This window comes from Citrus clementina, unplaced genomic scaffold, assembly GCF_000493195.1.
Source record: "Citrus clementina cultivar Clemenules unplaced genomic scaffold, Citrus_clementina_v1.0 scaffold_7, whole genome shotgun sequence".
Taxonomy (NCBI): Eukaryota; Viridiplantae; Streptophyta; class Magnoliopsida; order Sapindales; family Rutaceae; genus Citrus; species Citrus x clementina.
In genome coordinates this window covers 147,035-174,056 of record NW_006262075.1, presented here as the reverse complement: position 1 = coordinate 174,056, position 27,022 = coordinate 147,035, and the positions used below count along the sequence as shown (strand labels likewise).

Genomic DNA, 27,022 nt, shown 5'->3' with positions numbered 1-27,022 from the left:
TCATTTTCAAGGCACTTATTCCGACCCTTTTTTTTTTTTCTTTTTCTTTTTCTTTTTCTTTTTTTTGAAAGAAATACTTATTAAGACTTGAAATCAGCCACTTTGCCATTATCTAACCAGTAAACGACTAAAATACCCTTCCTATTATTTCCACTATAGTTAATGACATGGTCCACCAACTATGGTTTTGAGATTTATGGGACTGCCATTAGATGGCTCTCTCATGATAATGCATGTACTATGCATTGAACAACAATGACAATTATCACTAACTGGGGAAAAGAAATTCTCTTCACCACATACATACATCAAGTTCATGTATATATCCAAATATACTTTTACAACCTCATTTATTGCATTATAAATAATTTGGTGTGTGCTAGCTTCATTGATTCCTATCATTTCCCTCCAAGCTCCGGTGCTCAAATAAGATGTCAACGGTCTGGTTTTCTTCCATATCTGCCTGCTGAAGCTCTTCAGTCTTCAGTTGCTGCTACTGTTGTGAGGCCTTTTTTTTTTTTTTTTATAAGTTCCAACTCCATGAGTTATCTGCTGCTATTTGCTGTGTATGTCTTGAACTGTTTGCTCGTTCGTTGTTTCATCTCTTCCTGTTTTTCTTTTTCCTTAAAAAAAGTGTTTTTGGGTATTCGGTTCATTTAAAAGCACCGCCACCTGAGTTCTGGCTGCTGCTGTCATAGTTTTTTATATTTTATTTTATTTTCCCTGATTTAGATCTTTTGACGTTCTTATTTACCTAAAATTTTCAGTCTATTATTCACCTTTCAATATTCTTTACAAGTCCTTGCTTCCTGTTGCTGGATATATAGCTACGCATATGGTTTGCATATGTATTTGGTGAAACCCAAATACGCAATCTTTTGGATTCTATCATTGTTTTTAATAGGTTCCTGCACGGAAGATCAAGGTAAATCAGGGGTGTATTAACAATCGACCTGGCAAGTCGCCATGAAATTATCTGGGGTTATGTTGTTAATGATTTTCTACTGCGAGTTATTTGTATATCGAATTACTGCACAAGCTTCTGGAAGACCAAGTGTTGTGAACATTGGGGCACTTCTCTCATTCAGTACTAATGTCGGAAAGGTTGCAAAGCTGGCAATAAAAGCTGCCGTTGACGACGTGAATTCTGATCCAACTACTCTTGGTGGAACTAAGCTTAAGCTTCAAATGCAGGACTGCAATCACAGTGGATTTCTTGCCCTTGCTGAGGGTAAATCCTTTGTTATACTTGTTTTCTCTTTGTTTGCAAATATCATGCCAGCTAGTGAATTGCTTAGATTGCTAATCTCCTATGGTTCTTCGTTGTTCAATTTTGCTGCTTTAAATAGCCTTACACTTGATGGAAGGGCAAACAGTGGCCATAATCGGCCCCCAGGATGCTGTGACAGCCCATGTAGTGTCTCATGTTGCAAATGAGCTCCAAGTCCCTCTGTTGTCATTCTCAGCCACAGACCCTACTTTGTCTTCACTTCAATTTCCATACTTCGTCAGGACTACCCAGAGTGATCAATATCAGATGGCTGCAATAGCAGAAATTGTAGATCACTATGGATGGAGGGAGGTAATTGCAATATATGTAGATGATGATCACGGGAGAAATGGGATAGCTGCATTAGGAGATAAGCTTGCTGCGAAGCGTTGTCGGATATCTTTCAAAGCACCTTTGAGCGTTGAAGCAACTGAGGATGAAATCACTGACTTACTGGTTAAGGTTGCTTTAACTGAGTCTCGGATTATTGTTGTTCATACTCATTACAATCGGGGTCCGGTGGTTTTTCATGTGGCTCAATACCTTGGCATGCTAGGAACTGGATACGTGTGGATAGCTACTAGTTGGCTTTCCACTGCATTAGATACTAATTCTCCCTTTCCTTCAGATGTAATGGATGATATTCAAGGAGTCCTTACTCTACGAACCTACACACCAGATTCAGTACTCAAAAGAAAATTTATCTCTAGATGGAGAAACTTGACTGATGCGAAGACACCTAATGGCTATATTGGTTTGAATGCTTATGGTTTCTATGCGTATGACACTGTGTGGCTGCTTGCTCGTGCAATTAATTCATTTTTCAAGCAAGGAGGGAACTTGTCATTTTCAAAAGATTCTAGACTGTCAGAGATACAAGGACATCTGCGTCTTGATTCTTTGAGAATTTTCAATGGAGGGAACCTCTTGCGTGATAGTATTTTACAGGCTAATATGACTGGCACAGCAGGCCCTGCTAGGTTTAATTCACATGGGGACCTTATAAATCCGGCATATGAAATCATAAATGTGATTGGCACAGGGTACAGGAGGATTGGTTATTGGTCCAATTACTCTGGCTTATCAGTTGTGCCTCCAGAAACTTTGTACTCAAAGCCGCCCAATCGTTCCAGCTCAAATCAAAGACTGTACAGTGTTATCTGGCCTGGACAAACTACACAGAAACCCCGTGGGTGGGTTTTTCCTAATAATGGAAGACATCTGAGAATTGGAGTGCCAAATCGGGTCAGTTTTCGTGAATTCGTCTCAGTAAAAGGAAGTGATATGACGAGTGGCTTCTGCATTGATGTATTCACTGCTGCCATTAACTTATTGCCATATGCTGTCCCATACAAATTAATACCATTTGGAGATGGCCACAATAATCCCAGTTGTACTGAGCTTGTCCGCTTGATCACAGCTGGTGTGAGTATTTTCGACAAAACCTCTTATAGAATTTGCAAAATTTAGCGACTGTTTTCTGACCATCTAGCTTTCATGTTCCATACAGGTTTATGATGCAGCAGTAGGTGACATAGCAATCATTACAAACCGAACAAAGATGGCAGACTTCACACAGCCATACATTGAGTCGGGGCTAGTTGTGGTTGCCCCGGTTAGGAAGTTGGACTCCAATGCCTGGGCATTTTTAAGCCCATTTACTCCAATGATGTGGGGTGTCACTGCTATCTTCTTCCTTGCTGTAGGAGCAGTTGTTTGGATTTTGGAGCATAGGCTGAATGATGAGTTCCGAGGACCACCTAAAAGACAAGTTGTCACTATTTTCTGGTGAGTAAAGTGGCAAAGAGAATATCAATTTCCCTTTGAAAATGAGAAATAACTCCTCATTTGAAATATTTTCTACCATCTTTTTTTTTTTTTTGGAGTTTATCATTGGTCAAATTGCATCACCTTCAGTCACTTATATCCTTATTTTGGTTTTGCAGGTTTAGCTTTTCAACAATGTTCTTCGCTCATAGTAAGTAAATGCTGCTAAAAAGTTCTGCACTTTTTAACTAGCTCCTATAATTGGACTCAACGAAGTACTTCATTTTGTGATCTTATGCAGAAGAAAAAACTGTTAGCGCACTTGGTCGCCTAGTGCTAATCATATGGCTATTTGTGGTTCTCATAATAAACTCAAGCTACACTGCAAGCCTAACATCAATCCTTACAGTGCAAAAGCTATCTTCTCCCATCAAAGGCATTGATAGTTTAAGATCAAGCAATTATCCCATCGGTTATCAGGTGAACTCATTTGCAAGAAACTACTTGGTAGATGAATTCAATATTGATGAGTCAAGACTTGTACCTCTAAATTCACCAGAAGAGTATGCTAAAGCCTTGAAGGATGGCCCACATAAAGGCGGTGTTGCCGCAGTGGTTGATGACCGTGCGTATGCAGAGCTCTTCCTCTCAACCAGATGTGAATTCAGTATTGTGGGTCAAGAGTTCACTAAAAATGGCTGGGGTTTTGTAAGTATCGTGTCGTCATTCTATTGAAAGTTATAATGTCACTGTTGCGTTGGCTTATGATACAAGGATTTTGATGTATATATCTATCAGGCTTTTCCTCGGGACTCGCCTTTAGCAGTTGACATATCAACCGCCATATTGAAGCTGTCAGAGAATGGTGACCTTCAGAGGATTCATGATAAATGGCTTCTGAGAAGTGCTTGTAGTTCTCAAGGAGCAAAGTTAGATGTTGATCGGCTTCAGCTTAAAAGTTTTAGCGGTCTTTATCTTCTATGTGGGCTAGCTTGCTTGCTTGCTCTCTTCATATATTTGATGCAGTTAGTGCACCAGTTCAGCCGCCATTACCCTGGGGATACAGAGTCTAATGGTGGAAGCTCACGATCTGCACGCCTTCAAACATTTCTTTCATTTGTTAATGAGAAAGAAGATGAAGTTAAAAGCTGGTCCAAAAGAAGACATGTAGAGAGAACTTCTTACAGAAGCGAAGATGAAATGAGTAGCTGTAATTCCAACCGAAAGCATATCGAACTGTCTTCAAACTTAAGCCTTGACTCAGCTACTAGAAACTGTAATGGCAGCTCTTAGCCATTTTATCTTCATAACTTGAAAGAGCACTGCTCCAATCAACTGTTTTGTGCAACCCACTGAGATGAATAAATTTCAAAATTTTAAACAAAAATGGAGTTCAGAGGATCATTAGAAATTATTTTCCCAGGAAGGATCCTAACCTATAAATGTCAGTCCTGAGGATTCTGGCACGGAATACCTTTAGAGATTAAAAACAAGAAAGTAAACCAATAGGCATACATACTGCTGTGGCTTTGTGAAAAAAACAATATATTGATTAATTAAAGTGTTTCTACATGTTATTTCCACATGTTAGGTTACAGACATATTTCTATATATACAACTGTGAAGGAAGGAAAATAAGTAGCTTCCACTGTTCTCCAATTCTTGGCTGGACTTAAAGCAATACCTTCTTCAGAAATTAGATGGAGCCAGGCAGCCAGCTATTTAAATTTAGTTGCTTTTGAAATATTTGTGAAAGCATTCCTCTTCCCTGCAGTATCTGCTCACAACTTTATATACTTCAATTAAGAGTCTTGGGAATCGAGTTGCAAAATAGCCATCAAATCCTTCTGGAACTGGTCCAACAAGTTCCTAGTATAGACAGCAAAATATAAATGTCATTGCCGTGCAGCATGGCGTACATCGTTAGAGTCAGCTAAAGATCATAGATAAAATCTACTCGTTAACAAAAGGCTGTACAAGATTTTGGAGGCAAATGAGAAGATGTCCTTTTGAATAGATCAGTTATATTTGATTTTACAGACAATCCAATAAAGAAAGCTTTCTAAAATGTTAAATTGCCTGAAAAATCCTTTAGTTATTTCACAATTTTATTTTATTCCTTTAATGACATAACTTTAAAAAACTTGCCTGTAGAACTAATTTTACACATTTTTATAAAAACTTTCATTGACAATTAAACAACTAAAGTTTTTTCTTGGTAAAAGCTCCACTTGTTAAAAAAAAAAAAATCTACCAATAAAAGCTCTGCTTAAATAAGCTCTATTTCAAAAGCCTTAATCAAGAAATCTACAGCATAATGAGTAATCATTAGTCTAGAACTAAACCTGAATTTCTTCTGGGAGTTCTCTATAATGATTCAATTTGTTTCGTACAACTCGCAATAGGTCTCTAACACTGTCAAACTTGTAACGTCGGTAACGGCCAATATTAGTGATGAATATAGGTTCTATCTTTTCATCCCACTTAGCACCCAAAGACACTGATGCACTACTTTCCAATGCTTTCAAAAGATTAGAATCAGTCTCTCTGTCTTCTAATTCTACCCTGTCACTAGTGTCTCGAAGAAACGAGAGTCTCATCTCAGAACTCCAAAACAGAGGATGGTGCAGCACTTCCAACGCACATGGTCTGCCAAAAAAATCAAAAGCATTTCAGAAACTATTGATCATTGAAGAAAGCTGCAACAACCATTGTTGTATTCAACTTTAATGCCAGGAGCTTGCATTTGAGGGAAATAATGATCTTACCTCAATTGAGGGTCTGGGTTTAACAAACGAGAAATAAGATCCTCAGCTTCAGGGATACACCCCAATAAGAAAAGGTCGACTTGGTTCTTCGTAATATTGATGTCTCGTTCAAGACGATCACCAAATGGATGTTGACCACCAGTGATGCAGAAAAACAGGACGCAACCTAAGCTAAACAAATCAACAGCACGAGTTTGCCGTCCATGAAGAAGTTGCTCAGGTGCTTGCCAACCAGAGCTGCCACAACCTGCAATAAAGTTTACATGTGTCAAGAGTAAAACAACTAATAATCAATAAGTTATTAAAGATAAAGTACACAGCGCACAATGGATCAGCAGATGAATCTACAAACCAAGTTCTGCCATGACCCAGAGTCATAAAACTATAGTTTTGAGCAAAAGGCCACAACATAGATTTGTAGGTCATTTTCACTTGGCATAATTATAGTGCATAACTCATCATGAGAAGGTTGTCTTCAGCCTACCATCCACATTAATTTAGTAACATGAGATACATGAAAGGTGCTGCTAAAACAAGACAGAATACTTTCCGGTAGCATGATGACCCAAAGAAGACATATCCCCAAGGAGGCGCCTGCTAATGCCCATATCAGAAAGCTTTGCACATAATGATCTCTCCTTAATGATCAACACATTTTGAGGCTTCAAGTCTCGGTGAATTATTCCCAACTCATGCAGATGTACAAGCCCGGAAACCAAATCCCTGCATTACATAAAGATCAATGACTGGTTATGCACACTGAACCCATATTAGTAATAATCATGTAATACTAATGCCAGTGTCAATCTGATTTTTTTCAGATTTGGAGGATAGACAATCACAGAATTCCAAAATAGTGCAACGAAATGTCAAAAAGAAAATAACAATCTCCTTATGTAAAATGTCATTCCACTAGCAAGACTTCTAAACTAACCTCATCAAGCTTAGTAAAAGAGGCGAGGGATGGCCATTTGCTTTCCACAAGCTAAGATCACGTATAATAACCTTCACTGAATCCAGCCGGAGCTTATACTCAATCATAGCTCTAGTAGCTTGATCTTCACCAAAGACTGAGTTGCAAGATGAATCAGAGTAAGTTTGAATCAAATCATCCAAGCTGCACGTGCAACGCTCTAGAGAAAGGTACACGAAATCTTTATCATTCTCCACCCCGTACCATCGAACAATATTTGGATGTTGATCAGATGCAATAAGATTTTGAATTTCTTTAAAAGCCACATCATGAAGAGCTCGGACAAGGCGTTTCACGGCAACAGGTCGACCTTCATATATTCCCTCATAGACAACAGTGCCATTGCTTCCCTTGGCTATTTCTGTATTTGACACAAATAACTTACCAACATTACGTCCTTGGGCACCACCACGAACAAGTTTATTAAGGTCCAGAAACGGGTCGCTAGCATCCTTACTTATTGAAAATCCGTTTTCATTTCCAGATGACATGTTCTCAACCTTTTTCTCAACAACCGCACCATTCTTTCCTAATTTACGGACTTTCTTTCTTTTTGATGCTGCAGTTCTTGAATTAGAAAGACTAGGATGCCCACTCAACAGAAATTGCCCTTTAGCTACCAAAGAATTGCGAACAACAAATCCCACTACAGTCATTGCCAACAGAAGGAGAGACAAAGCAGTTGACTGCTCAAAAAGCATGCTCAACACATTTTTATAAGGCGTTCTCACATCATATGCATCCACTATCCCAGATACACGAGTCTCTAGTGGAGGCAAAGTGAGCACTCCTTCGCCTCCGTCATTATGGTGAAGTTCTGATAATTTATCAGCCTTGGGTTGCATAAATGCCATGGGATCTGGAGCAGGTGCTGGAAGCATCTTAGGTTTTCCATGATTATCCCTTCTAGAAGAATCTGAATTATTGTGCTTTCGGAAACGCTGGATAATGCCCTTTGATTGACATGCAAATGGCAAATCAAAATCATGGCCTATTTCTGGACCAAGCTCATAGCTTGTATTCATAGTAGCTCCAATAAATGGATTCTCAAAATCTTGACAAAGAAAAGCATATCCTATTTCAGCTACCGTCATACTCCACGATACGTTGTCTGAGTTTGGTTCGAAAGACTGCAGTGTATAATCTGTCCTGGTTATAAAAAGGAGGTAAGGCTCCTTGTGTTGCAGCTCAGCAGTATTTGTTAAACCAGACTTCACCAGCTGCTCATTATTAACTTTATCATGCTTATATGAAGCACTCTTCTGTTCCTCATTCTGCAATGTGGATGAAGAATGAGGTGAGCCGTAAGTGCGAATCAATCTTCCAGTCTTAGCCTCAAGAACAAAAACGGTCGTTGTCTTAGATCCAAGCGTAACTGCTCCTTCCTCTGTTATGTGTGGTGCAGTCTTGACGTAATCGTCAATAGACTGTGGAAGTTTCTGAGAGTACAACACGATGAACTAATGATTAAAGAGTACTAAGGAAAAAAAAAACGAGGCAACGGGACAGCAAATTTAAACAGCGACAACAAAAAGCCAGTGGAAAGCAATGGTAGATTAATAATTTAGATAAAAGAACTTAAGGTTAATAAATCAGAATATTGTATTATTGTCAGTGACATGTAATTTGAGGGCACAGATTCGTAGAGAAAAGTTAGCAATTAGCAAGCATAAACAATAAAGTAAGAAAGGCATTCCTACCATTCTGCCAAGCAAGCCATGTGCATACAAGCCCCAGTCTTCTCCACAATCAATGAAAAAACTGTTGGTTAGTTCAGAAGCATTATCTTGGTCGACTGTAGCCTGAACCGGAGCCTGATATGAAGAGTAAATTGGAGTCCCAGTTCCAAATGTCCACGACACTCTTCCATTACTATCTCTAAGAGAAATTGTTCCATCCAGCGCAGCTCCTATTCTTGTAATACTAATGTCCCGTATTTATTTATTTATTATTATTATTATTATTATTCAAACAAAAAAAAACTAATAAAATAATAGAGAGGAAATTATCACTTACGGAAGAGACAAGAGGGATCTTCCCGGTCCTGAGGATCGGTCCGAGGCCGTGGAATCACGAATTAAAGAAGTTGAAAGCGAACTTGCAGATGCAGATGCAGAGCTTTCTCCATTACAAAACCCAGATATTAGAACCACCGTTAATAATAATACTAGTAATAATGAACAACGAAAAGAACGATGAGTCAGGGGGCTCATTGCAAATGGCGGGGATTCAAAACTGAAACCGTTGTTATATGTAGAGAAGAGAAGAAGACAGAAGAGGAGATATTGGTTTGCTTGGCCTGATCGATTGGAGGGGTTTAACTTTCAGTCAAGTCAAAAGACAAAAACATTCTTATGAAGACTGTTCCAATTCGAAGATTCCTGGCTTCTTCTAATCTTCCAATTTTAGGATCAGCATCAGCTTGACTTGTGTCTGCAATTTGCATTTTCCCCGGCTAATTTCTTTTTTTTTAATATTTTAAATGTACAGGTAAATTTACCCATAAAGCTCAACGGGGTACAACCCAGTGGAGAAAAATCAAAGTAATTATTCAAAGTTTAGACGTGTCCCGAGAAGGGTCGCTGGCATTTAACAAATGTTTTGATGCCTCAGTTACAAAGGAAATAAATTTTACATATTTTATGGTTCATCAATGCATACAAAATAAAATGTTTTTGTACTAACTATAAATTGGTTTTTTTTTTTTTTTTTTTTTTGAAAAAGTAGAGGGGCGAGTAGTTCAAATTTTATTTTTATTTTGAAAAATGTGTTCTAAATCTTTTCTTAATTTATCGAAAGAAAGAAAATATTTCCTCATCTCACAATTCAACACTGGTAAAATATTGTTGTATTCTGACTTCAGGTTAGATTAGGATTCAAATCAAGGAGAGCTCAGTCATGCTGTTGTTCTGTTGAGCATGGTGGGGGCGGGTGAATCTTAGAAAATAAAATAAAATCGATTTTCGAAAAAAAATTAAAAAATTAAAAAAAACCGTAATCTGGCGAGAATCTTATGGGTTCTTTGAGCCAGATCTGGGCCTGTTTAGAGACCCATGGAACGTAGGTTGTATATTTCTCAGTACACCCGCTTTTGACTACTGGATCTTTATTGAACGACGTGATGGGTAAATATGTAGGCCTGGCGCAGTGGCGCTTTTAGTAAAAAATTTCCGATTCCCTCCCTCACCTTCATTGATCTTCTGTTTTGACTATTCGTTTGAAGAAAGTAAAGCAGAAGGGGCAAAACAAAAAAAGGCGCTGTTCCTCGCCTCTCAAGCGTCTTCACATCAGAGGCTCACAGTTACAGTGGCGGCAGCGACGCATTATAAATAAATAAATTAATTAATTAAAAAAATAAGAAAAGGAAGAAAGGTTCTGCAAACTACTGAAGGCTGAGGCACATCAGGCATCTTAATTGGATTCAGAGGAGAGGCAAACATGTTAAAGAGCAAATCATACAGTAGGAAGACCAAAAGTAATAAAATTAAAAAGGAAGTAAGAGAAGTCTATCTCCGAGATGACATTTGGTGCGGTGCTGCTTCTTGCTCAACCTGCGACTCCTCCGCCGCTCGCTTGTCCGCTTCCACGATTCTTGTCGTCGACACTAACGTCGTCCTTAATCAGGTTTTAATACTTCACCTTTTGCCTTTTGCTTTTTCTTTTTTTCTTTTTCAGTTCTATTTTACGCGTTGAGTGAAACTGTGTCGTTTTTTTACTTTTATGTTTTAGATTGATTTGCTGGAGAATCCCGCGATTGATGACGTGGTGGTGCTGTCTGTGGTGTTGGATGAAGTTAAGAACAAGAACTTATCGGTTTACAATAGAATTAGAGCTCTTTGCAGTAATTCTTTGAGAAATTTCTATGTTTTCTCAAATACATTTCACAAGTAAGCAATAATAACTTTCTTTTCTTTTTCAATTTTACTTCCCTTCAGTTCCTATCTTTTTTTTTTTGAGGTGCTAGTTACATTCTAGATGTTGCTTACTTGCCAGGGATACACATGTAGATAAGATGGATAAAGAAAGTCCTAATGATTTGAATGATAGAGGTTTGTTCGAATTTATTTTTTTTATGATATTTGTTTCAGAATAATTAATGTAGTTAATCTCTGCTTTGTAAGCCGGAATTTCTGTTTCTCTATGTATCGTGCATTTCTGTGAACTTGTGATATAGCAATTCGGGTGGCAACTCAGTGGTACCAGAAGCATCTTGGTGATGCAACAAAGGTTTTACTTGTGACTAATGATAGGGAAAATATGAGGAAGGCTACTGAACAAGGCATATTCGCTGAGACAAGTATGTATATCACCTTTAAGGTTCAAATAGTGGCTGTCTTTTACAACTTTTTCATGATTATTATAGCATATCGGTGGAACTACTTGTTCATGAAGCCTAACGTTGAAATCTCTATTTCAGTTGAGTCGTATGTGAAGTCATTGGGTCAACCCAATTTGCTTGACCTGCTTGTCCATCCTGCATCTGAAGATGTAAACATGGAAGATGTTGAAGATTTGAGACCCTCTAAGAGGAAAGTTATTTATCCAGAGGTATCAGGGTCAAATCTTTTTCTTTGTTTTTTAAAATTTCTGATTCAAAAGTTTGGATGGTTATGTGTTTACTTGAAAGGTTGGAATTTTTAGACTTTATTTTTTATTGGTGTTTGTTCAGCACAAGCCCATGTCAGAGATTACTTCTGGGTTGCGTCGTGGAATATACCATCAGGGAAAATTGCGAGTTAACCGTTACAACCCATTTGAAGCATATGTTGGAAGTGAAAGTATTGGTGATGAAATAATCATCTATGGACGTACAAACATGAATAGGGCTTTTGATTGTGACATAGTTGCTGTGGAACTTCTACCCCAAGAACAGTGGCATGAAGAGAAGTCTTTATTTATAGCAGCAGAGGAAGGTTTGTTGCCATTGTGCCTCTGGTTCCTCTTAGATCTAACAAAAACGCTTAATAATTGATTAATTCCATATGCATGTGCACTTAAGATGTTCCAGTCGATAGATTTCTTTTGTTAAATCTAATCTTCTAGTAAGGTACTTGAGCTTATGAATTTGTCAACATGTTTGTTAGGACTCCCTTTTGCATTAGATTATCCTCTAGGCAGGGAAAAACTCACCTTCACTCTCATGCAGCTGTTAATCAAAAGTTATACCAATAATGAAATATTTGCAGAACCTAACAGTATACAGCATGACCGAACAAATTGAGGGTTCAGTAAATACTGACTCTTTACTATCTCTCAGCAACTTACTATTAGGAACTGCAAATATTTATTATTGGTATAGCTTTTGATTGACAGTTGCACACGAATGAAAGTGAGTTTCCCCTACCTATTGGATTCTCTTTTTCTCTCTGCATGAGTTCAGGCACATGTTTGCTATCATTTTTTTTTTAAGCATCTTACTTCCTCACAGATGATGAAGATGAGGATGATGTTCATCTGGCTCCAAGTAGTGCTGATGATGCTCCTAGAACTGCAAGTGTCGCTGCTGCTGCTGCTGGTGAAAATTCTGCTCCAAGTCGTCCGTCAGGCCGTGTTGTCGGTATTATAAAGCGAAACTGGCATTCGTAAGTTGACTGATATTTGTGCTTCTTTATTTGTTTGTGAAAATGGTGCTTGCATAATTTTGTTTTCCTGTTCAATACCTTTTATCTTTTCTCATATATGTTATAAATTTAATCATTCAATGCAGTTATTGTGGATCATTGGAGCCAATGCCCATGCCTGCCGGTAGTGGTAGTGTTGCCCATGCATTATTTGTCCCCAAAGACCGAAGAATTCCTAAGATTCGGATTCAAACTCGACAGCTTGGGAATCTTCTGGACAAGAGAATAATTGTGGCAGTTGATTCTTGGGACTGCCAATCACGTTATCCTTTTGGCCATTATGTACAGGTCATAGGAGAAATAGGTGACAGAGATACTGAAAGTGAGGTACTTAATAGTGATTTCACCTTTGTGAATGTGTGTGTGGAGATTTTGTGCTGGTTAAAGAAGTTAAAAAAGCAGTTAATCTTGAGATCGACATCACATCAGTTACTTTGTGGATGCTGCAGATGGTCCTCATAGATAATGATATTGACGCTAGACCATTTTCCACTCAAGTTTTGGCATGCTTGCCGCCATTGCCATGGTCGGTTTCTTCTGAAGATTTGGCCAATCCTATAAGGCTTGATTTACGAGATCTGCGTGTCTTTAGTGTGGATCCTCCTGGTATATGGCTAATTTAAAGCATACGTATTTTTACTCTCTCTCACTCACTTTCTCTCTCTGTCTCTGTCTCTCTCTATCTCTATATGTGTGTGCGCGTGTGAAAAAGAGATGATAGATTGATTAAAATGTTATGATTTTGGTTTTCTGTTGTCTGTACTTAATATTCTTGATTTCAGAAGAATATTGAACATGTATTAAATCATATAAGGATTTGGTGCTTTTGGTTGTTACAGGGTGCAAGGATATTGATGATGCATTACATTGTACAGCTCTTTCCAGTGGAAATTTTGAAGTTGGAGTTCGTATCCTCTGGATTTCTTACTCGCAATCATATTATAAATATGGATATGAAAGTCACTGAAATTTAAATTTGACATATGCAATCTATTTCTTTTTAGAGCATCTCAATGGTGTTATCATGGAATTTATGATTTTTTGTTAGGAAACTGAAACTTTTATTGAATTAGTACCGTAGAATTTATGTTGTCAGTATCTCTCTGTAATTTTTCTTTTTCTTCTTTTGGTAACCCAGACTCCCGCATCCACCCAAACAATGCATCCATCCCGGCCAGGCCCTAAACTAGGGGTTTAGTCGAGCACTCCAACCCCATGACCCATGAGACAACAAAGGGTGGAATTTTAAGCTCACCAGAAGAATTGAACTTGAGACCTTGATACAGCCAAGTACCAGATCCCAGGCCCTCAGCGAACTGGGCTGCCTCTTTGGGGTCATCAATGTATCTCTTTGTTGTCGTCCTCTAGTCCCACCAACCATCTTTTTTTCCACAAGATTGTGATTGTAGCTGAATGCATCCATTTGATATCCCTGTCCATCTGGAAACCCTCCTTATTGCCTTTTGCAGTGGCCTGTTTTTATTTTCTCAAACTTTTAGGGCCTGCAACAACATACCATGAAAACCGGTTTTGAGTTTCAATATTTCCTTTGTTTTATTCTGGTAGACCAACATGATTTCTACCTACATTATTTTTATCATCCATTCAATAGCTTAATGATTCTTGTAATTTGTAACACGCACACCTTGTATTAAAAACCTGTTAGCTCTGGCATATATGTTTTTTATCATTATTCTTGTTGTAAGCGATAGGCATGAAGCTTCAGTGTTCTTCTTTAATGTTTCAATTAGATATTGCTGATGTCACAAATTTTGTTCATCCTGGGACTCCACTTGATGATGAGGCCGCAAAAAGGGGCACATCTGTCTACCTCGTTGAGCGCCGAATTGACATGCTTCCTAAACCTCTAACAGAAGGCAAGTTTATGTACCTCTTTTTGTCCGTCTAGACGTTTTCAAGTTTGTTTCATGTACATGCATCCCATATAAAGTTTTGTTTAGCACACCTGGGGTTTAAATTTTCTTGCAGATATATGTTCACTGCGGGCTGATGTAGAAAGAATGGCCTTCTCTGTTATTTGGGTATGTGTTCCTTTGACTTTGATCATATTGTAGCTACTTTTGGCAGTTGGGGCTCTCTTGATTTGAACTATTAGACAAGCACGAATTACAAATGCAGACTTTGTATATGTATCAACATTCTTTAGACTTCTCTGAAGTCAAGTTTCCTTTTTTTTTGTGGGGGGGGGGGGGGGGTTCATGAATTCAAGAGGCTGGGTGGATATTGATTATGCAATAATTATCCTGGGAGAAAATTCAATAGAGGTCTAGTTATGCTCTATGGTTGGTTGGACATCATAAAATGTTTATTTTTCATTTCAATTGGTGGAAAAGATGATATACGTGCAGACCCTAAAATAACCTATTGTTTTATTTTGGGATAAATGGTCGAAAAGGTGAAAGCGTACCTTCTGCAGACCCTGAAACAAAGCTTTAATTAGTGTTTCTTTTTGAGTTTTTCTTGGTTTGAGAATTTCTGTTGCGACTGATATGTACATTATCATTTTTGTAATTTGTTTCATTACTGATTCTGAAGTTCTTCAAATGGAATTAGAGATTGGAGTACTAGTGTCATGCCACATAAATACTGCTTGGATGGGTGTTGTTGATCTGATTCATTTTTTATTTTGTTTGACTTCACTATTTGATTAGAAAGATCATTTAGATATATAACTTATGTGAGATTTATTCATTCTTGCATGGGCATGCCATGCAGACAGCACTCAGAAACATGCATGTTGATTGGACTAAACTACATCTGCTCATATATTTGAATTAGTACTTACAAGAAATTATTTAAATATCAGGAATTGACACCTGAAGCTGAAATTATTTCAACAAGATATACAAAAAGTGTTATCAAATCATGTGCAGCATTATCTTATGTTGAAGCGCAGGCTAGGATGGATGATAGGTGCTTTTTCTTACTTGGCCCTTTGCCCTTTTACAATATTTGGGAAACACTTGGCATATTCTCTGTAATTATAGCGGTCATGTTTTCTTTCTGAAGCATTTCGATTTTGTTTTTGCAGTCGATTGATGGATCCGTTAACTACAGATTTGAGAAATATGAATTCTTTGGCAAAGGTATGTGTATCTGGAACTTGCTTATTTAACTCATGAGGTATTAACAAAATTGGAATTACTTTGCACTTGCAGTCTGGATTACTTTGAGAAACATGTTTCATATGATTATGCAGAAAATGAGGCAGAGACGCATTGAAAGAGGAGCTTTAACTCTTGCTTCTGCTGAAGTCAAATTTCAAATTGATACAGAGACTCATGACCCTCTTGATATCGGTATGTTGTCTGAGTAACTTCTATATATTTGAAAAAGTTTAGGCTTGTTTGATATTATTCTTTCTACTTCCTCTCCTAGGTATCACTTTCCATGCATCCAACCATACATTAATGATATGGTTGTTTTTTCTTGTTAATGTTTTGCAGGAATGTACCAGATTCGAGAAGCAAACCAAATGGTTGAGGAGTTTATGCTTGCAGCTAATGTTTCAGTGGCGGAACAAATCCTTAGACAATTCCCTCTTTGTTCACTTTTAAGGTACACTGACGTTTTTTTCAGTTAGTTATGATACATCAGCCCTTTTCTTTTCTCTCTTTTTTTCTTTTGGCCCTTTCTTGAAAGACTGGTTCACTTTGTGTATATTTTTGAATGAGGCTATAAAATACCATTATGATTGATCGAATAATAATGCTATAACTGGTTTGGTTCCCGCTTCTTTGTATTATGATTTTATTTATATTTGTCCGACAATTCCACAGGACCACAACAATGTATGCATTTTTTTTTTTTTCAAGATGTTGCTTAATTTCACAATGTTTAGAAACATGCGTGTTAGCAACCTGATTGTAACATATTTCAATATGGGGACTAGCAAACGGCTTTCTGACCATTTCATTCTAAACTAAAATCAAGTTGCAGGATGTAGATGTGTTTTAAGTCATGGTAATTTATGCAAGAAGGAGGTGCTGTTAGCAGTGGGCAACTGGGAAAATGGCATTATAGCGCATCTTATAACACATACATTGCAAACTACAAAATGCATTCTAAACTAATTATTGTAGCAGTTGAAATTAGCAAAGCTGCATGAGAATCAGAGGGCAATCAATTTGTCTCTTCGTAAAATTGGGTTTAAAACAGGAGACTTGACAAGAATGATTTGGTTTTCCAAAAATCCGTAGCATTTGGTGTATCCATCTCTGTAAAGGATTGTATATAATTTTTTCTGCTAAAGTATGAGGTTGTGACAGAACAGTGAAAATGCTATTGTTTAATCGTGAGAAATATAACTCAATAGAAGTCCTACTGATGTTGTTTTTGTGTGCAGGCGTCATCCTTCTCCAACAAAAGAGATGCTCGAACCTTTGCTGCGTACTGCCGCTGCTGTTGGTCTCAACTTAGATGTCTCATCATCGAAAGCACTGGCTGATTCACTTGATCGTGCTGTGGTAAGGCTATTATGTAATTGCAAGTTTGTTTTCTGGTATACTTCAATCAGTTTTGGAGAGACTATGCTGTCTATGCAAGATATGCTTGTCAATGGGCTTTTAATTATTGGCATGCTACTTTATCTGGCTGTTGAGTTCTTTTTCTAAGTCACCTCGTCACTAAGTTCATGGTTAGTGTATGCATCAACTTATCCAGCTTTTTCAGTTTGTTTATGATGTGGGTTTCTTTCAAGGCATTGAGATGGTATATTATTATTCTGCAAGCTTTGTTAGTTTATTTGCAATGGCTTTAAGCTGCAGGTTACTTGTGTTTCACATTGATTCTCTGTCACTCCTGTATTTTCTTAATGCGTGCCAGGGTGATGATCCATATTTTAATAAGCTGATTCGGATATTGGCTACTAGATGCATGACACAGGTATTTTACTTGTATATTGGGTGAATTAAATATGTTTTATGTAGCCACCTCTGAACAGAATGTGTCTGTCTTGGATTGAAAATCAGGCGGTTTATTTCTGTAGCGGGGACCTCACTCCTCCAGAATTTCATCATTATGGGCTTGCAGCACCTCTATATACTCATTTCACCTCTCCTATAAGAAGATATGCAGGTCAGTAAGAGCCCTAATTTTGCAATTCTTACCTGGTTTATGAGATCTTTCAATTTGATTTTGGAACCTTCTGCTCTGGCAGATGTTGTTGTACACAGGTTGCTTTCTGCATCTTTAGGTATTTACAATCTCCCATCAGTATTCCAAGATAGACCCCAACTTACTAGCATAGCCGATAGTAAGTTTTCTTTGCTGTTGAAACTCTATTGCTATGCTGCAGCACTTAGAAAAATATTTTATTTCTAGCTGGTTGCATCCATGTTTGCATGGTTGAAAGTCGTACCCAATGTGGCAGTGAAATTATGAAACTGAAAATCCTGCCGTCATGCCCTAATGATTTTGCTCTGGTTATTATGATGTTGTTGCTGATCTGCCTGTGCATTGGACATGTTTAAATTCTAATAATGTTGCTTGTTGAAACTTCCCTTCAGATCTGAATTATCGGCACAGGAATGCCCAGATGGCAAGTCGGGGTTCAGTGGAGCTTCATACTCTCATCTACTTCAGAAAACGGTATGCATCAGATACTCCTCCTCTCTTCCCTTCACAACTGACATACACGTGTGAAAATTTGTCCTTTTTTGTAGGCCCACGGACACAGAGGCTAGAATAGTGAAGATCAGATCCAACGGTTTTATTGTCTTTGTGCCCAAGTATGTCCTCTAACCTGTCCAAGTGCTTGTTTGAAGAGAAGAAATTTTTTTTATATAATATTTGAGCTCATAAAGAAACATAGTTCTTGATTATCGACTGCAATACCCGACTAAACTATGCAAGTGTGTGGGGTGGTGGTAGTGGAACTGACTGACTGGTGTTTTTGCAAATAGGTTTGGCATAGAAGGACCTGTGTACTTGACACCAAGAGGTCAGAAGGGAAGCGGGGATTGGTATGTAGACGAGCAGCAGCAGAAGATTGTAAAGATGGATGGAAATCTTTCTTTTAGTGTTTTACAGACTGTGAACATTCACATGGAGGTTGTGGAACCTCAACCAAACCGGCCGAAACTCCAACTCACCCTCATTTAGAAGTTTTGGTGCGCCATTTCATTTTTCTGTTTGTAGACAAATTAGTTAATTAACTAACAAAGCAATGGTTGTGTGGTTCTGTTTTGCTGAACTAGATCTGTGTTGTTGCATCCATTATGTTTAGTGTACCAAATTGAGGATAGGGATGGCAATGGGCACCACCCGCAGTGGGTTTGCCATTACCAAACCCAAACCTGCACAAAATTTAAATTACCAAATCCACCCGCAACCCGCAGCGGGTTTTAATTTTTTTACAAAAACCCACCCGCAGCGGGTTTTAACAATTACCAAACCCGCAATGGTATCTGGCGGATTTTTTGCGGGTTTTCGTATTTAAAATCACAAATGTTTAATATATAAATTTATAATAATAACCTCAAATTCCATATAACATACTCAATTTTATATTTAAATAATGTAAATGAAAAATTAAAATTTCTACATCAATTCAACACAAATTCTTAAATTTAAGTATAAATTACAAAAATTCATTTAAAAAACACAAACTAGTATCTAAAAATAATAATTACATTTCATATTATCATTTAAAACAAACTTCAAGAGAAGATATTCATTTCATTCACCACCATAAGCACCCATCCAACACAATGCCTATAATAATAATTAACATTAATATTTTCAAATACTAATTCGAAGGAAAATGTCTTTAATTTTCTTTAGATTATGACTTTAGAATAAGATATAGGCTACATACACATATACACAACTTTGAGCCTTTGGCAATTTGGTAATTTAATTAATGACATTATTTTCTTTATACATTTTTAGATTAAAATTAAATTAAAAATATTTGAAAAAAATATTGCGGGTTTGGTGGATATCCATGCGGGTATCCACCGGATATAAGGTTAATACCAAATCCACCCGCATCAATGTGTGGGTTTTAATTTATAATACTAAACCCGCCCGCAACGGGTAAAATTACCCGCAACGGACGGGTTTTGACGGGTGGGTTTGGGCGGGTTTACGGGTTTGCGGGTACAATTGCCATCCCTAGTTGAGGATAGGATGTTGTTTGATAGGCAGAGATGCAAAGAATATTGTATCATAATTTTTTTTTTTTTTGAAAAAAAAAACTTAAATTGGTTTTGTTTTGACTATTTATTCTTCGGTTTAAGTTAAATATAATTTTATTAGAATATTGCATTTTTCGCGTCGGCTTCTTGTAAATTGTCGCTTTGTTGGTTATAATTTTATATCAATTTTAAGGTAACCTTTTGAATTCTGAAGTGGTGGGGGTTAAAAATTGAATTTGCGTTTTATTTATTCTTTCACACTTTTACACTTTAAAAGAAAAAAACTAAGGAAGTCCACGTCAGGCCTCTCTTGACCCACTTTGTTCACTAAATTTGTGGATGTTGCATCTTCTAATCATTGCATAAATGCAAATTAAATCTTTGGCGCAGTTCTTTTTAATCAGCGAGTTCTTGTAATTGAAAACAATGGTTGAGAACTGAGCAATTAACAAGCATAATACAAGAGATGATGCTTGGCGTTCCGGGCTTTGCATTTAACGAAGAAATTAATATTGGTTGAGCCAATTAGCATGCATGAAAGCCAAAGGTGGCTTTGCATTCATTATTATTGGTTCGTTGAAAGCCAGTCATCACATTCAATTAGAAAAGGCTACTCTTAATAAGGGATCAAGGAGCACCAGACTTTATATAAAGGCTATGGGAGTGCAGAGTAATTTCAACTCAAAAAATATTAAATAAAAAAAAAAACACCACCACCAGCACTACACTCAGCATTGAAAAAGTAAAAATCAAGAGAAAAAAAAAAAGATCATTACAATTTTTCATTTTTTTCTTTTGTTTTTGGTACTTGCATTCTTACAATATATTCCTAATTGCTACCAAAAGAACCTCCCCTCAAAACCAGACAGAGACAGGACGAGGGGAAAAAAAAAAAAAAAGAATGAATAATTCCTTTGTAGGAGGAATGTATTGAATGCACTGACAGTGGCATTTGTTGCGATGATCTTCATGATCTGATAATAGACCTCAGTATTGACCAAAGACTTGGGAATGCAAGGGATTCAACTTTTCAAATGGGTGGGCTATTTACTGTTTAGGACAAGATCCACATGAAAACCATGGACCAGCCAGTGAGTGCTAAAGCGGCAACCAAGTATGTCCACAGAAACAGAACAGAGCACTCCTCTTGAGCCACATCAAACAGCTGTGTCATTGTACCTGCAAAGCCATAGATATAGCATTTCATTTCAAGTTTTATTTAAAGGTTAAATGAGGACTAGGTAGCGCCAGTGTATATTATTGTTTATATATTTACCGATATTCATGGCAGGTGGCAATGTGAATTGAACCATCAACACATAGTGGTATAAAGGGTCTGATGGAAGGAAACCAAGGGCGGCGGCAGCTTTAACTACCCATACACCAATAAAAGGAAGTGCTATGTATCGAACGCAAACCACAGCAATGATGATCAGTGGCTTTAGTGTTGACGAGCGTAAACCTGTTCAAAATTAAGAAATTAAATTAATATTAGTAGTAACCTGCTATTAGAAACGATTTATTAGATTGTGCTTTCTTATGGAACAAGAAAGTTGGAAAGTGTTGTATTTTCACCTTGAATGAGGTTGCCTCCCAATATAAGTGTGATACAAGGAATTGTTCCATCCCTGCAATAGGAAAAAGAACTTGTAGCCAGCCACCCAGCAAAACAATAAAATTGAGCCGAAACAAAAACATACCCAAGTATTTCAATTGAGTCTTGGATCACCCTCAAGGGAGCACTATCACCAATTATAAGATTTCTCAACCATACGACTGCTCCGAAGATGAATCCCACAATCTGTTAATTATAGTTAGATAAGTAAACATCATTTTATATATATATATAGACAGAGTTGTTTAGCTCATAGTTAGGCTGAAGAAACTAACGGCGGCAAGTGTAGGAGGTGCGAGTAGCTCCTCCAAAAGTTGGTGAAGGAATTCAAGTGACCTCTTCCAAAATGATTCTTTTCTTGTTTGCAGATGTGATGCCTGGGGCACAATCTGCATTTATAGGTGTAATAGTTTAACCAAATTAATAGAGACAATAGATGACAGTTATAAATTGTTTACACAGTTAATTAATAAACAAAATACATGATGTTAAGCAAATAAAGGGAAGGGAGCTCAAGTCTGACAATTTGGCATTCGGGATCACTAGAAGACTTGGTCGACGCCACAAGTACAGAAACATCTTCTTGATCATCTGTTGTTCCCCTGAGAAGCTGAGTTTGAGCATTGGCATCAAAGTCCTTGTTGACTTCTTTGGGGACCTCCTCAGGCTCAGCTGCCTGAGCAAGTGCTTTATACCTAACAGACGATTGTTTTATAAGTTGATAACTGTAAGACCATATGAAGAAGCCGCCAAGCTGCATTAAATTAGCCAAGAGATACATATACTGAGAGTTATAAAAAAGAAAAGAAAAAAAAATTGGAAGACAGAACAAGGTAATAAAAGATTGCATTATTAAATTACCGCCATGGAGAAGGATGCATACGAGAGTCCAACGGAGCTGCAAACATCACGGTTACCGAATGGACTCCCTTGCTCATGGCAGATTGCAGGGACAATTATAAGGAGAAGATTACCCAAGTTACCTATTTCATTTTATTGAAGGAAGGAAGAAAGAAAGAAAATGAGAAAAGTTGAATTTTCAGACGCAGATTGAGTTTCGTCAGGGTAAATGGGAATAAATGTATATAATTTAATTGACCTGATGCACAAGTAGCGATGACCAAGCCTTCAAGATGAGGCTTTGGTCGTAGTAATTTGACAACTATCCACCCAAGAATTCCTCCAATCAAGAAGGTCATCGCGACGTTGACGGGCATAAACCACCTGACAAATGTATATATATATATATATAAACAATTTATTAAGGAATATTGAAACAGCTATCGGCACCTTAATTTAATAATTCAAACTGAAAGCCCAATTACTACGCAAGAAGCATCAACCAACTAACCATGAGATAATCTCTTCAAGTGTGACAGTCTTGGCTAAACTTGCAAACATGAGTGAGGGTGTAAACACGGTGAACACCATCTGCGTGCGCATTAATTAATTATTGGCAAAATTGAAAAAGCAAGAAAAACTAATTAATTTATGAAAATATATAATGAAGATGAAATGAGCTGGCTACCTTGTTCAAGGATCTTCTGGCGTCGGCGGTTAAGAGATTCCAATATTGAGTGGCCATGAGAGCCCCCAAAACGCTGATTAAGAGGACTTGTACAATCGGCATGGAAGCCACCTCAAACAACGTCCAGAATCCCATCTCTGATCACTCTTCTTTTGTTTTGCTTGATATCAAAGCGATTATTTAAACGCCTAGCTAGCTAGCTAGCAAAGCTGAGCTAAGCTGGCTACCACGAATTCAACTAATTTCTTCTTCCTTCTTTCTTTTTTTTTTCTTTTTTTTGGTTGTTGTACAGTAGCAGACTAGTAGTTGATGATCATGGTGGTGGTGGTGGTGGTGGTGATGAATCCCAGATCCTAGCTAGAAGCTAAAAGAAGAGAAGGAAAGAAAAGAAAAGAAAATGGAGAGCAACATATTAGTTACAAAAATGTACAATTGTATGTATGTATGTATGTATGTATATATATATATATATGAAAAAGAAAATTCAAGAAGATAATTAAGGAAATCAATCAAAACTAAATTACATTTGCATGTGAAGATAAAATCCAAAACTGGGGGAGGAAGTAACCGGGAAGGTACCATCATCACTTTGTGGGTATGTACTGCTACCTAGTTGCTTTGCTACAATTAATAATTGGTAGTAAGTAATAGTTACTTACACCTATAAAGCATAAACCAATTTGTGTTTTGTTTTGTTTTGTTTTGTTTTTATATATCACTCCATCTCCATCTTCCATCTCCATCAGTCAAATTATAAAACAAGTTCAGAGATTAGGAGGTGAGGTGATCCCCCAGCTAGCTGCTGCTTTCCCTTGGGCCGACGACGACGAGTCTCTTTACATCATTATTATTTGATATTTTCTACATAAATGTGTCCGTCTTTGCCAAAATTATAGAGTTTGTTTTTTTGAACTTTTCCTTTTCCTTTTCCTTTTTCTCCCAATCTTCTTTAAGCTAGCGACTCCTCATGTGACATTGAACCAATCATTCTAATGCATCCTCTAATTGCTTACTTTGATTCTCTGATGTGACCATTAACTTAACTAACCGTTTCCAATATTTCTCCCTTAATTGATCATAACCTTGATGTGTTTCCTTTCCTAAATATACCTACGTAAATAATTAGTAATTCATCATAATTTTCTTCTTCTTTTTTTTTATAAATATATATGTCAGTAATCAGGCTTAATTACCACGAGGAAGAAGAAGAAGAAGAAGAATCGGGAAAGCTAGCTAGCTATTTAGAGAAGGGAGTTGCAAGACGTACGGTACAAGGCAATAATGAATTAGATGAAGCTAGCCAATTAAATAAATGTTTAATTAATTAGTTGTTAAATATATGTTATACACACACACACACACACACACACAAAACTAATATAAATAAAGTATTCATCAAATTCAATTTCCATATCATAACGTCACAAGTACATGATCAGCAACTGCGTAGGTGGGGTGCTGTGGAAGATATATACATACATACATATAGTGATATAGATATGCCGACAGAGAAATTTACAACCGATTGATCGAGTTCTGGAAAAACACGGCCAAAGTTAAAAGGCTTGACTATCTGTATATATAGCTTTCTTCTTTCGTGTCCCAATTATTATTTTTAGAAGAAGAAGAAGAAGAAGAAGAAGAAGCAGCTTCGTCGAACTACTTAATTTGAAGAAAATCAAATCAAATTATTAAGAAGTACGGCGATAGCAGCAAGCAAATTAAATTAAAATGTACGCGCGGTGCTTGGGAAAATATGAATGAATGAACGATGAAATTGACAAACCTGGAACAAGATTGATCGTGTTTTCCGTTGAGGGAGAATCGGAGCAAGATTAATGGAGGCCGCAAGAAGACCAATCAGAAGCTTCTCTCTCTATTCTAATTTTAATTTTCTTCAACGAGAAACAAAATTGTACGATGTATAATTTTAATTTTAGTTCCTCCTTTATGCACAACGCAATACAATCTTCTATATATAGAGAAAGAGAAGCAAATTGAATGCGGGGACCACCAACCCTTCGTACATATAAATATATTGAAAGAATGAATCGCAGCGAAATTTTACATCAACAAAAATCATATTTTAAACACATGCATCAATTAATACATGTTACGTGGTACGTTAGGAGATAGATGTTCCAAATTAAAAAAAATTATCGTCCAGTTTAGACTTTTCCGGTCGCTAGAGGATAATTTTGCGATCAAGTTTTAGGTTATACAATTCGTTATTCAAACAAATGAAATTCTGAAAACTATTCCTAGTAGCTAGTTAGTTGGCATGCAATACAAGTTGGCGTAATTATTATTTATTTGCTCGATAAAGATGCGAAATTTTCCACATTAATAATCTTTCTTTCAAAGTACGTAATTTGACAATTTGGTGATCATAGATAGCTGGCTTAATTTCCAACTTGTATACATATTTGAACTGATCTTCTACGAGTGCGTACGGGTAAAAAGAACATATATATAAAAACCGCAATATGGTATTTTTTTTTTAAATGAATTTCACATGTATAGTTGTATACAACGACTTTTTTTTTTTTTTTTGCTCCAAGAAGATGGCTTTACCAAACTTTGTGCCCACAAAGAAAGCGAAATGAAACTACAAGTGGAAGTGGGCGAGCGAAATGAAACAAATCAAATTTGGCTCTCTTATTAACATTTTACCAATTAATTTCACGCCCAGCCGTCGGCCCACGCACATTTAATTTGTGTCGAACTCAATGAGCTGCTCAACTCAAATTATTACTCCCTTAATTAATTAGAAATGCTCACCTACTGGAACAAGGGACACATGGCATGTGGCCGGCCCCCCCAAAAAAAAAAACATAATCGTGATGTGGGCTGTGGGGCTCTTAAATTAATTTGATCGCGGACTTTATGTTGTTGTCCGCTCAAAACAACATTTTTTATTGTGCTGCCACCACCCAATGCTATTATGATGATGCAAAGTGTGCCATTGTACGAACGAAATTCCAAATTTGAGGGGACACCGCTAGCTCTGCTATTTTCTGTTAAATTAATGACTCCGTTAAATCATTTGAAGTTTAACGATTTAATAAACTGGTGCTGGTCCAGTGGTCTCGAACTCTCGATCTTTGTATTGTTTTCATTTTTCAGACGTCAATCACCCACTTGATTAATCAAATGTTGTTAAAGTAATAATGGGCATTTCAATTTTTTTATCTCAAATTCAATCCAATTGATATGCATTGGTTAATAATTTTTTATAAAATTTAAGTAAATTATTTGTATTATCTTTATTAATCAATTAATGAATGCTAGGTCATTTAGATAGTTTTTAGGATAAATATTTTGAGATGTGCAGCACTACTCATCTGGTTAATAAAATACTACTAAAATTAATACACCAGTTTAAGATTAATATTTAGGAAAGAAATTTTAATTCCTCAATCTCTTTCCAATGCATCGTTAGGATATGGCAATGCAATTTTGTTCAATATTATCTTCTTCTTCTTATTATTATTATTTTAAATGAACTAGTAAATGTAATAATTTTCTTTGTAGAGAAGAAAGTAAGAAATTTTTTCATCTATTGATTTTTGAGATTATAAGGTTACTAATAAAAATTGAAAGGAACACTAAAAGTTAAAGATTCTAACGTTAAATAATTAAGCTTTCTTATAAAACTAAAAATGTAAAGAATTTAATTTTTTTTTTGGAAAGACCAATAATAAATGTATTTATAGTTTTGATAATATTATCAATTAAAAAATTTATTAATTAAAAAATTATTAACGTAGTACTCAAAAAATGAGATCTTTTCAAAATTTAGGATCCTAAACTACCATGTTATTTGCTTATACTTAAAGTCACCCCTACCAATAACACAAAAGCAACAACAATAAAATTGATGAATATTACATAATTACATAAATTAATAAGCTCCATAATAAATTTTCTTGACATTGGTGATTAAATTTGTTTGATCAGTTCGGCTTATTTAACTTTTTTTTTTCTTTTTCCCTCCCAAAGTGATTTGATATATAGGAGTAAGACTAAAACATTGTGACCAACCAAATATTGATTTTGCTTGGTCGGGAATTCAAACATTATTGAAGAGAAGAAAGCGAAATTGAAACGACGGATGCAAATGAATACCACCTCCCCCATTTGGAGTTGCAAAAGCCCATAAATCCAGGGCGGACAAAATTTGTTGTCTTGCAATCATGACTCTCATAATGTCAACTTTTTCGCACGTGTCTTATCTATCAAGTTGGGTGGCCATGGCCAGCTGGTTGTTGGTAAGTGGCAGTGGAATCGGTACCCCAATCCAGCTTTAAAAAATTCATC

At 36.7% G+C, this 27,022-nt stretch overlaps 4 protein-coding genes across 6 annotated transcripts; 2 read left to right on the top strand and 2 right to left on the bottom strand.

The window, feature by feature from the left end:
* Positions 1 to 94: 94 nt before the first annotated feature.
* On the top strand, positions 95 to 4,434 carry LOC18036558 (glutamate receptor 3.6). Its single transcript, XM_006425194.2, has 6 exons — positions 95 to 1,231; positions 1,350 to 2,695; positions 2,781 to 3,058; positions 3,217 to 3,248; positions 3,339 to 3,745; positions 3,836 to 4,434. Exons 1-6 carry the CDS (start codon positions 967 to 969, stop codon positions 4,328 to 4,330), a joined length of 2,823 nt encoding a protein of 940 aa, XP_006425257.1. The 5' UTR covers positions 95 to 966; the 3' UTR covers positions 4,331 to 4,434.
* A 195-nt stretch (positions 4,435 to 4,629) lies between these two features.
* Positions 4,630 to 9,377, bottom strand: LOC18036548 (serine/threonine-protein kinase/endoribonuclease IRE1a). Of its 2 annotated transcripts, none has more exons than XM_024181011.1 (7): positions 8,795 to 9,377; positions 8,479 to 8,701; positions 6,740 to 8,217; positions 6,356 to 6,528; positions 5,806 to 6,052; positions 5,383 to 5,686; positions 4,630 to 4,906 (listed from the first exon to the last, which is right to left on the bottom strand). In XM_024181011.1, the coding sequence occupies exons 1-7, from the start codon at positions 8,989 to 8,991 to the stop codon at positions 4,766 to 4,768; spliced, it is 2,763 nt and encodes a 920-aa protein (XP_024036779.1). In that variant the 5' UTR covers positions 8,992 to 9,377; the 3' UTR covers positions 4,630 to 4,765. The 2 variants fall into 2 exon arrangements, with proteins under 2 accessions (XP_024036779.1, XP_024036780.1); XM_024181012.1 differs by having other exon boundaries at positions 8,479 to 8,692.
* Positions 9,378 to 9,980: 603 nt separating this feature from the next.
* LOC18036512 (exosome complex exonuclease RRP44 homolog A) lies at positions 9,981 to 18,670 on the top strand. 2 transcript variants are annotated; one of them, XM_024180313.1, is made up of 23 exons: positions 9,981 to 10,402; positions 10,508 to 10,665; positions 10,754 to 10,827; positions 10,953 to 11,075; positions 11,196 to 11,326; positions 11,448 to 11,691; positions 12,207 to 12,360; positions 12,486 to 12,726; positions 12,849 to 13,005; positions 13,239 to 13,307; positions 14,151 to 14,276; positions 14,389 to 14,441; positions 15,227 to 15,333; positions 15,452 to 15,506; positions 15,620 to 15,719; positions 15,867 to 15,978; positions 16,766 to 16,886; positions 17,245 to 17,304; positions 17,391 to 17,496; positions 17,579 to 17,674; positions 17,928 to 18,009; positions 18,084 to 18,149; positions 18,324 to 18,670. In XM_024180313.1, exons 1-23 carry the CDS (start codon positions 10,217 to 10,219, stop codon positions 18,520 to 18,522), a joined length of 2,820 nt encoding a protein of 939 aa, XP_024036081.1. In that variant the 5' UTR covers positions 9,981 to 10,216; the 3' UTR covers positions 18,523 to 18,670. The 2 variants fall into 2 exon arrangements, with proteins under 2 accessions (XP_024036081.1, XP_006425255.1); XM_006425192.2 differs by having other exon boundaries at positions 9,982 to 10,402; positions 10,772 to 10,827.
* Positions 18,671 to 20,316: 1,646 nt separating this feature from the next.
* Positions 20,317 to 24,647, bottom strand: LOC18036506 (protein PIN-LIKES 7). Its single transcript, XM_024180556.1, has 11 exons — positions 24,489 to 24,647; positions 22,703 to 23,066; positions 22,526 to 22,605; positions 22,274 to 22,398; positions 22,036 to 22,157; positions 21,698 to 21,928; positions 21,450 to 21,563; positions 21,260 to 21,360; positions 21,135 to 21,187; positions 20,836 to 21,021; positions 20,317 to 20,738 (listed from the first exon to the last, which is right to left on the bottom strand). The coding sequence occupies exons 2-11, from the start codon at positions 22,835 to 22,837 to the stop codon at positions 20,614 to 20,616; spliced, it is 1,272 nt and encodes a 423-aa protein (XP_024036324.1). The 5' UTR covers positions 22,838 to 23,066; positions 24,489 to 24,647; the 3' UTR covers positions 20,317 to 20,613.
* Between the last annotated feature and the right edge of the window lie 2,375 nt (positions 24,648 to 27,022).

Coding starts and splice junctions, on each gene's coding strand:
- LOC18036558 (XM_006425194.2), top strand. CDS start 967: ATGAAATTATCTGGGGTTATGTTGTTAATGATTTTCTACTGCGAGTTA. Junction 3,059..3,216: donor CAAGTTGTCACTATTTTCTG/GTGAGTAAAGTG, acceptor TTGGTTTTGCAG/GTTTAGCTTTTCAACAATGT. Junction 3,249..3,338: donor AACAATGTTCTTCGCTCATA/GTAAGTAAATGC, acceptor GATCTTATGCAG/AAGAAAAAACTGTTAGCGCA.
- LOC18036506 (XM_024180556.1), bottom strand. CDS start 22,837: ATGGGATTCTGGACGTTGTTTGAGGTGGCTTCCATGCCGATTGTACAA. Junction 21,929..22,035: donor ATGCATCCTTCTCCATGGCG/GTAATTTAATAA, acceptor AATTTAATGCAG/CTTGGCGGCTTCTTCATATG. Junction 21,361..21,449: donor CACCTCCTACACTTGCCGCC/GTTAGTTTCTTC, acceptor TATAATTAACAG/ATTGTGGGATTCATCTTCGG.
- LOC18036548 (XM_024181011.1), bottom strand. CDS start 8,991: ATGAGCCCCCTGACTCATCGTTCTTTTCGTTGTTCATTATTACTAGTA. Junction 8,218..8,478: donor ATGGCTTGCTTGGCAGAATG/GTAGGAATGCCT, acceptor TTGTACTCTCAG/AAACTTCCACAGTCTATTGA. Junction 4,907..5,382: donor AACTCCCAGAAGAAATTCAG/GTTTAGTTCTAG, acceptor TGTCTATACTAG/GAACTTGTTGGACCAGTTCC.
- LOC18036512 (XM_024180313.1), top strand. CDS start 10,217: ATGTTAAAGAGCAAATCATACAGTAGGAAGACCAAAAGTAATAAAATT. Junction 13,006..13,238: donor CTTTAGTGTGGATCCTCCTG/GTATATGGCTAA, acceptor TGGTTGTTACAG/GGTGCAAGGATATTGATGAT. Junction 15,507..15,619: donor ATATGAATTCTTTGGCAAAG/GTATGTGTATCT, acceptor ATGATTATGCAG/AAAATGAGGCAGAGACGCAT.